This window comes from Rhipicephalus microplus, chromosome 4, assembly GCF_043290135.1.
Source record: "Rhipicephalus microplus isolate Deutch F79 chromosome 4, USDA_Rmic, whole genome shotgun sequence".
NCBI lineage: Eukaryota > Metazoa > Arthropoda > Arachnida > Ixodida > Ixodidae > Rhipicephalus > Rhipicephalus microplus.
In genome coordinates, this window is record NC_134703.1 from 208,659,284 (window position 1) to 208,669,987 (window position 10,704).

The 10,704-nt window shown below is 50.6% G+C and overlaps 1 protein-coding gene across 1 annotated transcript; it reads left to right on the plus strand.

Moving 5' to 3' along the window:
- Nucleotides 1-303: 303 nt before the first annotated feature.
- LOC142814729 (uncharacterized) lies at nt 304-9,061 on the plus strand. Its single transcript, XM_075893953.1, has 2 exons — nt 304-989; nt 7,159-9,061. The coding sequence occupies exons 1-2, from the start codon at nt 383-385 to the stop codon at nt 7,191-7,193; spliced, it is 642 nt and encodes a 213-aa protein (XP_075750068.1). The 5' UTR covers nt 304-382; the 3' UTR covers nt 7,194-9,061.
- The last annotated feature ends 1,643 nt before the right edge of the window (nt 9,062-10,704 follow it).

Here is a 10,704-nt window from a genome sequence, read left to right on the forward strand (position 1 = left end):
AAGCAATGGACTTCGTCGTTGTGCTCAAGCCCAGGACCCAGCTGTCCCTCGCAGCCGTTTTCTTTAAAAACGGGGCCTGTAGCGTGCTCATCGCCCACCTCGGAGCGACCGCGAAGCGGCTGGTCACCGTTGTGATAGTTCGGGACCAAAATATCATCTTGGTGTACGCCTCGAACCCGCATTTAGCGGACAAACTTATCGGTGAGTTTGCGGTTCCCTCACCTGTCGGACCAGTGCCCTTGTTTGGGTACCTGCGTGCGGACACTCAAGACACATGTTATGGAGTAGTGACGGTGCTGAAAGGCTTTACTGGCTCGACGGCGAGATCCTTCACGTCCGGCGACTGGGCACCTCTAATAAGGTCCGTCACAACTTTCCCGGCATGGTGAAGCCCTGGTACGTCTCCTATGACGCCCTGCTTATCCCGGTGCAGTCTTACAATGAAACTGTGCCATCCTGCAGTCGGTGCGGCTCCGTTGGGCATCAATCCGATGCCTGTCCCAGCACTAAACCAGACATTTGCGGCATGTACGGAAAGGCGGTGCCACTCACGGATGGCGCCCGCGCTCCTCACGAATGCACGCCCAGGTGCACTCTGTGTGCTGGACCCCGCGTCACCGGGAACCGGTGCTGTAAGGAACGCTACAGGGCGCTGCCACCCAAGCCGCACAATGCTCCATCGAAAGGTCAAGCCGGCCCCAAGAAGAGAAAACGTCGGTGCCCAGGGAAGCCACAAAAATCGTGCTCTCCGGGCACCGCCGCAAGGGGCTCAGCCTTCTACCACCAACCCTGTCCCGTCCCAGCACCCTGGTGCGGCTGCTCTCGGGCCTTCCCGGAGAGGCCCAACTCCGGACGGATCTCAAGACAAGGGGCCTACTGTGGGGCAGGGTTCGCCCGACCCGCCCAAACCGAACCCGCCGTCACCAGGACACAAATCTGCTGGTCAGGGGGATTCATCGTGGGCCACCCGCGTTCGGCAGGGACCCCAGGTGAGTGGCTCAGGCGGGGCAGCCTCCCCGTCCCCACTCTCCATGATCCCCCGACCCAAACCGCGTACCCCTTCTGCTCGCACCTGAGAACAAATTGAATTCCGCGAGTTACAGGCCCAAGTTGCCTCGTTAACGCAGACAGCGGAGGCGATTGCGAACCGCTCACCCTTACCTACTCCGACATCCTCCGGGCATGCGCTGGAGGCGATGGATAGTGCCCCCTCTCAACATGGGGACAACGTGGGGCTCCTCGCACCGATCGAGGCACGTCTTAGCAGCTTAGAGGCCCAGAAGGCGTCCATGGTGACCACCATTGAGGATAGGTTGGCTGCCACAATTCAAACCGTTTTAGACCGCATCCCGGGCATGATAGTTGCCCAGTTGCCCCAACTTGCTCTTAACACCCGCCGGTCTAAGCTTTAGCGGGTGTCTAACTCTCAAGCATCCTGGCCCCTTTCCCAGGTGGTTGCGGTAGACGAGCAGGCTAACAGTTCGACTGCGACCTCTGAAGTGAGCACCGGATCCAGCAGCGGAGCCCCAGTGAGCCTCTTTGCCCTCGTGGAGACCCCCCCCCCCCTAGAGTACGCTCCAACGATGGCGAGCAACGGCCCTAGATCGCACCGCCGCCGCGCTAATTCGGATCTTTTTACAATCCTACAGTGGAATAGCCGGGGATTTAAGGCACGCACTAAGCAGGCTGCTCTCCGGCTCCATTTAGAAACCTATCCACATTTGCATATGGTAGTGGCCCTCCAGGAGCCGGGCGAGCACGCTGCCCTCACAAATTATACCGTGCATCAAAGGGATGCGCCAACCGCGCTCTGCGTGCATAGAAATTACACCACCAACCAGGTAGATCTCAACTGCGATCCGCTTTATTCGTATGTTATGGTGACTATCCTCCCACTTAGGAAGCATAACGCGTCCCTACACTTCCTCAACATCTACAGTTCGCCCGAACTCCGTAACGTAACTTATAATGCTGTCTTTAGCAAAGCCCTTGCAGTGGCAGGCAGGGTACCGCTAGTCATTGTAGGTGACTTTAACGCCCCTAGTCCCAACTGTGGTTACCATAAGGAAGAACGGCATGGTAGAAAGTTGGCAGAGCTTATTTCTACCCTGGGCCTCACCATCCAAACCGACCCTGCACACCCAACCCGCATTGGTAACTCTGTAAGTCGATACACTTGTCCTGACCTTACACTTACCAAGCATATCAGGCATGCAGACTGGCTCAACCCTGAGGAAACTCTCGGCAGTGACCACTGTATTCTCCTCACGACAATTCGGACGGATCCTCTTACCCGTCCCCACCAACATGCGAAACTTCCGGACTGGACGAAGTTCCGTTCAGAGTACACGACTCCGACTTCCATAGCTCAACAAGGCTAGGCCAGTTGGACTCAGCACCTTGTGACGTCACTTCGCTGAACTGAGCAGACGGTTAAGCTCTCAGAGGCCACGCCGGCTGTAGATGAACATCTCCTCCATCTACTGGAGGCTAGGCATAGCCTCGTCCGCCGATGGCGCCGACAGAAGCATAATCGTCAGCTCAAAATCCGCTTCGCAGCCCTCACCCAAGACGCAGCCGAGTACGCGGCCCAGCTCGCTGACTCCAATTGGGTAGAGCGCTGTAACAATGCTGATAAGCATATGTCAAACCGCAACACGTGGCGTTTTTTCAGGGCCCTCATCGAACCCACCCAAACCCACACAGAAACGCAAAAGCATCTTCAACGCGTGCTCTACGCCTACGCGGGTGACGCGGATAAATTGGCACAGGCTCTTAGGGATAAATATCTCTGTGGCCGGCAGGACCCCGTCGGTCCGGCGTACTCATATGCAAGCTCAGAGAACGCAGACTTGGATTGTTGCTTTGAACTCCACGATCTGAACGCGGCCCTATCCAAAATGAAGCGAGGAACAGCGCCGGGTCGTGATTGAGTGACGGTTAAGCTTTTAGCCAACCTCACAGACCTGGCATACCTTCACCTCCTCGACTACTTCAATCGAATTAGGGAGGAGGGCTAACCGCTCCCGATTAATTGGAAAATGGCCCTGGTTTAAACTTTTATACCCAAACCGGGCAAGTCAATAAATATCGAAAATCTTCGACCCATTTCCTTAACCTCGTGTGTGGGGAAGCTTATAGAAACAATGGACAGGGATAGGCTTTCCGATTACCTCGAGGCCCGTCGAACCTTTGCCGACACTATGTACGACTTCCGTTCACATCGCTCTGCTCAGGACATTCTCCTGCCACTCAACCGTGACGTTATTAAACCGGTAGAACATCCCAGTGACGACAAGGTAGTCCTCGCCTTGGATCTCAAGGGAGCTTCTGATAACGTTACCCACGAAATAATTCCTACCCATCTGTCCCAAAGAGACTATGGGCGTAATGCTTTCAGGTACATCCGTCAGTTCTTGATGGAACGGCAGACGTACCTCCGCATTCAAGACAAGGAGCACGGTCCGTATCTTCTAGGTACTCGAGGGACACCACAGAGAGCTGTCCTCTCTCCTCTTCTGTTCAATATCGCCATGGCTCATCTCCCCCCACTGCTGAAAGATATCCCCGGTGTACAGCACGCTCTGTATGCTGACGATATCACGCTGTGGGCAACACACGGTTACATTGGCAGCATTGAGGCCAGCCTGCAGCAAGCAGCATCGGTCGTGGATGACTACGCTTATCGCTGCGGCCTCGAATGCTCCCCCACGAAATCGGAGTACGTGCATCTTCGCCCTAAACCAAAAGACACGACTCAAATCATACTTTCCCTGCGCACCGGGCCTATCCCGGAACACGAAGAAATCCTCGTCTTAGGGCTCTTTATACACGAGAACCGGAAAGTCTATACCACTCTGCGCAAATTACGTACGGTCGGGGATCAGGCGGGCCGCATGGTCCGCCGAGTCTCGAACAAGCGAATGTGTCTCAGATGCCGTGATGCTCTACGCCTCACCAACGCTTTTGTGACCAGTCGAATTCTTTATTCGACACCCTACCTACGTTTGCGCTAATACGATGAGAACACGCTGGACAGCATTCTCAGAAAAATATACAAGCGTGCCCTAGACCCCCCGATCATGACGTCTAACCAACGTCTTGCAGAGCTGGGCATGAGCAACTCGTATGGGGACCTCAAAGAGGCCCATCTCAACAACCAGTACTTTCGGCTTACCAAGTCGCACGCTGGGAGATGTCTCTTACGCCGCCTCCATATCTTTTACACCTACAATGCAAAGGAGTGGACCACGATGCCAGATGACTGGCTTAGAGCATCTACCCCAAAACATGGCTAGGGGGACTCATGAAGGCAGGCGAACTGCGTGGGTTACAGCTTTGCAGGGACGCTATGGGTCCCGTCTTGGAGTCTTCTATACGGACGCGTCCGGCCCTCACCAATGGGGGTGGTATATGGTGGCCATAGTCCAACAAAACTTGCCTGTCCAAGGGCTTACATTTCGAGCCACGGACATCACTCATTCGGAGGAAGCCGCCATAGCTCTCGCCGCAGCGGAGCCCGCATGGAATGGAATGAAAAAAAACTTTATTTCAGTCCTGCAGGACGCGCTTAGCGCGTAGCGGGCGTCTCCCACGTAGGGACCGACAGGGAGTACCTGGTGGCCGCTTCATGGGCCTGCTGGACGGCCCATTGCTGGTCGGCGAGAAGTGAGCTGCTCAGGGACCTCTCCCACTTGCTTGGGGTAGAGTCGGGAGGAGTTGTTCTACACTCCCAGAGCATGTGTGCGAGTGTCGCTGTGTGTCCACATGATGGGCATGTGTCGCTGGAGTATGCATCAGGATAAAAAATTGCCCGCAGCTTCCCTCGGGGGAACACTGAGGAGGATGCGGACCATATAATTGGTTAACGGGGTGTTAAAGTGCGACTTACTTGGGTCGATGGCTAAATTGGTTAACGTGGTTGTGAAATGGGGTGTTAAATTGCGACTTACTTGGGTCGATGGCTAAATTGGTTAACGTGGTTGTAGGAGGGGGTGTTAAATGAGTGAACACGTACACACGTATGCGAAAGGGCGGCGCTGGTCGAAGAGACGTCGATCATTGTGTTTGTGGATTCGCTGGAATTCATTTCACCGCGACCTTGGACAAACCAACCGACGAGCGGCAACTGAGCGAGCGAGCGCCGACCTTGAGTATATATACAGCACGACGGCGCATGCACTGTCAGCTGTTGAATATTCTCGAAGCGCGACGCCACATGCGCGTCCACTGGAGAATCAGGAGAATTGTAGATGTCGAACGCGGTGTGTAGAGGAGGAAGGGTGCACAGATGGTGGAGGAGTGAAGCGCGCGCGGTGTGTAGAGGAGGAAGGGATGCACAGATGGTGGAAGAGTGGGCGACGGCGCGACGGCGCATGCGCGCGCGTCAGCTGTCGAATGTTCGAGAAGCGGTGCGGACGGCGCACTACAAGGCGCGAGTATAAGATCCTCCGCATCTAATAAACGTGAAGCGTGGCAAGGTGTGGGTACGTGTATGTCTGTAATAGGCGTAGGGTTAATGCCTGCGGTCGGTTAAGTTTCGGATGTGGGGGTGGAAAAATGCGGCGTTCCAGATAACAGTGCTTTGTGATTTCATTGTACGTAATTGGTGCACCCCGATTGCATCTCGGTTTATTATTACAGATTCGCGGAGCGCGTGTCAGAATCTTGCTAAAGGTCGTATCACCGTTCGCGCTGCTCAAATCTTTAAGTGCTGTGATTACATGGACCACCCTAATACACGTTTCGTTATCTGGACTCCCGCTCACGCAGGACTAGGTGGTAACGAGGCTGCCGATGCCTCGGCCCGTGCGCTTGATTTCCAGGACCCGCCTCGCCTTTCATCGCCTATGACTCAGAACCTAATCCGGTAACCTCTTTTCGCGAAATTACAGTGTTGTACAAATCGAACAGGCTCCAATTTCCGCCACCAGCGCCGGGCCTGACTAAGTCTGACGAGCGCTGGCTCTTGCACCTTTACATCAACACAGTATTGTGCCCGGCTATACTTAAGCACTTCAATCCGGCTTTCTCCAGGGAATGCCCGCACTGTGCCTATCCGCTTGCGGATACTTTTCACATGGTGTGGGCATGCCCTTTTAACCCGGCGGTCCCCCCCAATCACTTGCCCTACACCCCCTACCCGAGAGAGCTGGGAGGCAGTCCTGCTCGGCTGCTTGGCCTTGGCGGGCCAAAGAGCCCTCGTGACCAGGGCGCGTGCCGCCCTGGTCACGAGGGCTCTTTCAAATCTTCAGCGCGGTGCAAAAGTGCCGCCTCAAATGCGTCATGTGCTGTTCTGCGCGTATGTATTGCATCGCATGTGTGTTCTATTTATGTATGTTATGTATAACTTCGAGTTGCTGGTTACAATAATACCGAGAAATTATCTCGAGACCTGTACGGTACTTCTTTTTTGCAAATAATTGTTTGTACTTCCACCCTGTAACGGCCCACTTCTGGGCTAACAGTATAAATAAATGAATGAATGAAATGTGAAAACATGGCTACATGCTGCAGTCAAGGCGCCAATACATTCGACGTGACGCGGTGCGCGTGCTCACCGGCGTTCATTTCATTGCATCACGCCGGCGTTGCCACGCCAGGCGCTGGTCCTGCCATATACTCGCAGGCGCGCTCAGCGCTGCGTTGTTTTGACGCATGCGCGTTTCAGCGCGTCCGGTGTCCCTCCGTCATGAAAAGAGTGAGGTGCTGTGTTGTCTGGGTAACGCATCGGCGCGGAATGCAGCGTGTCGTATTTGCGCCAACGGACGCTGGTCGCACCTGGCGTCAGACTATAGTGTTCGCGTTTTGCTAACGTAGTGTCGCTGTGCCCAGCGTGCGCGCGCGTCAACGCTACGCTGGAGTATATTGGGCCCTTCATGATGCGCTCACGGCCGTTTTGCTAGCTCCACATGTACCAAATTTGGCGTGACGCGACGTCAATGAATGAAGAAATATATAACTGGCGCAAACATGATAATCCTGAAACGCGTGTCATGTAAGAACATGACAACATGCCACGCTCATAGCTTGCTCGTGGCCGTTTCGCTAGCGCCCCAGGTACTATAAATTTCGTATCACGTGACCTGAATATATGACGAAAGTGGACACGGCGGCACCGCTGTGACAATGTCACCGACTTTCCCGTTCCTTGTGCAGGCTCTAGCTGGATGCTTTTGGATCAGCGCTGCTGAAACTTTCACGGCAAATGGACGCTGCCAGCCTGCATCGCCTTCGCTTCTGCCAAACGACGTCCTAGGCACAATCTTGGATGACAATCTTCTGCGGCGGCTGCCACACGGAGAGTATGGCTACAGCGCATCTTCTTCCCGCACCGTGACGTCACCAGCACATCCCGGACCCGCTGGCTTTCATGCTTTAAAAGGGACGCTCGCTTCTGCAAGCATCAGTGGACACTTCGGCACCGCTGTGACAATGTCACCGACTTTCCCGTTTCTGGTGCAGGTTGGTGATCGAAAATACTGTTTTCGTAGTGATTACCTGTGCTTAGTGGTGTTGCCGTGTCCACATACTCTTCTTTGTTGTTTACCTGAATGTTTTGCCGTTGCCAACTTGCTAGTGTCACTTTCGGGTGATGTTGAAGAAAATACCGGGCCTATCACTGAAGAAAAGCTTAACGAAATAATTAAGACACAAAAGGCGGTCCTGGAGAAAGTAACCAAAATCGAAAAAAAACAAGCATCTTTTGAGGCTCGGGTAGAAGGCAGGCTTTCGAAAATAGAGGACAGGCTAGAAATTCTGGGTGAAGCCCCACTCAGGCTTGCTAGCCTTGAGAAGTTTGCCAGTGAAGCCGAAGCCTCAATAGCAACTGTTAGTCAAAAAGTTGATGAGTTCGTTACTAAGTCGTGCACCGACAGGAATGCCCTCCTCAAGCGACTTGACGATCTCGAAAACCGCTCTCGGCGGAATAATCTTATTATCAAAAGGATAAAAGAGGACATGAATGAAACTGAAGATGTTTTACGTGAGAAGGTTAACGTCGACGTTTTTGATAAGCTGCTAAACCTTAAAATTAACTCGGTTGAACGAATTCATCACTTAGGAGCAAAACAGGGGGGAAGGCAAAAATAGGCCCGTTATCTTGAGAGTTTCAGATTTCAGAGATGAGACTTATATCCTACGAAACTGCTTTAAACTGCGTGGTAAGGAGGTCAGCATAAACGAAGATTTTTCTAAACTAGTTGTTGAGACACGCAGAAGGCAGTGGGAGTCTAGTGCTGAGGAGAGAAAAACGGGGGCCAAGGTTAAGCTTATTTTTGACAAAATGAAAATAAATGATGTGGTGTACGGTTGGAATGGGGATACTAATATGAGGTACATATGTAAGACACCTTTCGAAACAACTGACAGGCGTCGTGATGGCGACTGACGGTGTCAGAGTAGTTTTAACCGGTTAAAGTTAATAAATATTAATGTCAGACGTATTATGATTAAAATGGCGGATCTTGAGGCTGTGGTACTAGAACACGATCCCGACTTTTTAGTAATGACCGAAACATGAAGAAAGATGTACTGGATGCCGAGGTTACTCCTCCCGGATACAAAAATCGTGAGAAGAGACCGTGAAACAAAAGGAGGAGGTGTGGCCATTTTAATTAAAGAGAATACATTAGTTAGTGTTCTTCCGCATGCTATTGACGTCGAAGCTCTTTGGATTAAAACCACGCTCAGTAATCGCTCGGTATACATTGGTGCTATGTATAGACCTCCGAACTCTCCAGTGAATGCACTTGATAGCTTAAGAAGCTTTATGGATTCCCATCTGAAGCCTGATATTATCCTTATAGGAGACTTTAATCTCCCTGGAATTAACTGGTCGACGCTCACTTCAGAGGGAAGCGAAGTCATTAAAGGTGATCAGCTGCTAGAGCTCGCTTTCTGCTACGATCTGACTCAGGTCGTCTCATCTTGTACACCTGTGGGTCCAACCACTTCTTCAGTGCTTGATTTGATGTTCTTATCTGGATCACTGCTCCCGTTTCTTGGTATGTGTGAAATTGAGGACAGTGTTTCTGATCATAAAATGGTTTTATTGTCTTTAGATCTGTATGTCAATGCCATGCACAATGATGAAACACTTATGATACCAAATTTTGGTGTCGCAAACGACTTAGCCATACTAAAACATCTGGAGCAGTCATATTATTCATTTCTGGAAATGTACCGAACATCTCGTACAACAGAAAAACTGAGGCAGTTTTTTTCATTTTACGATAATGTTTTGCATCCAACAATTCATTCCCAAACGTCGTAAAAATGTTAGAAAACGCAATCCTTGGATTACGCGCGATATAATACACGATAAAAGAAAGCTTAAACGCAAGCGAAAGACGTGCTCTGTCAATCCAAGCATTGAAAAAAAGAAGAACATCCAGGTTTTAAGTAAAAGCCTCCGGCGAAGTGTGAAGACTTCTAAAAATAAGTTTTATACCTCAACGTTGAAACAATTTCTGAAAGAATCCCCAGACAAATTTTGGAGGTACGTGAATCCTTTGACCAGGCCGAGTACTATGCCTAATCATAGACGTAGCAAGGATCAGGCAGAGGCGTTTGATTCCTTCTTCTCGTCAGTTTTTACAATCGATGATGGTATTGTACTCAACATCAGCGATTCCTTAGATAGGATTCCTATCCAGGATATAAGCATCAGTGAAGAGGGCGTTCTAGAGCTCTTGCTTCATATAAATACCAAAAAAGCCCTGGTCCTGACAATATTCCCAATGAATTCCTTTATAAATATGCCGAATGGTCATCACAATTTTTAACATTAATTTTTCAATCATCTGTTAATAGTGGCTCTTTTCCGAGTGCTTGTAAACATGCAAAAATCGTGCCCATACACAAAAGGGGTTCCGCATCTCACGCTAGCAACTACCGACCTATGTCGCATACAAGCACCTGTTCAAAAATATTAGAGCACATTGTATCAAAGCACTTGCTAACCTATCTCGATGAACATAATTTAATTGTTTCCTGTCAGCATGGTTTTAGGAAAGGGTTATCTACCGTTACTCAGCTTATTGAGCTTGTACACGACTTATCTAGCACAGTTAATACCCGTGGTCAAACTGACATAATATTTTTCGACTTTCCAAAGGCTTTTGATAAGGTGTCGCACAATAACCTCTTACTTAAAATCGATAGTACCTTTAACAATTCTGCCCTCACCCGGTGGTTCAGTTCCTATCTTGCACGCCGAGAACAATATGTCCAACTAGGGCACCACCAATCTGGTTTATCGCCTGTGGTATCAGGGGTGCCCCAGGGTGGTGTCTTGGGGCCCCTCTTGTTACTGGTGTTTATAAACGATCTGACAAAAAATATTACTACCCAAATAAGAATGTTTGCTGACGATTGCATACTATACAAAAATGTACAGTCACCGAGTGACCAGGCCGAACTTAATCTAAACTTAGAGAGAATTAAAAACTGGTGTGATCAGTGGCAAATGCAACTTAACCCAACAAAAACTGTTTTTATGTCCATTTCTAGAAAAAAAAACATTCTTAGTTATCCGTACAGTATTAACGGTCACGAACTTGCTCAGGCTAAGCAATATAAATACCTGGGTCTCATATTTACACCCGACTTGGGTTGGAATCTTCATGTTGAGGAACTTTGTTCCAAAGCTAACAAGGTGTTATGGGGCCTGAGACGTAACCTCCACTGTGCCTCACCCGAAGT

Excerpts from the sequence above, each read along its gene's own strand:
- LOC142814729 (XM_075893953.1), top strand. The coding sequence starts at position 383 with ATGGTGAAGCCCTGGTACGTCTCCTATGACGCCCTGCTTATCCCGGTG. Across the intron at positions 990-7,158 it reads GCGTTCGGCAGGGACCCCAG|GCTCTAGCTGGATGCTTTTG; the intron begins GTGAGTGGCTCA and ends TTCCTTGTGCAG.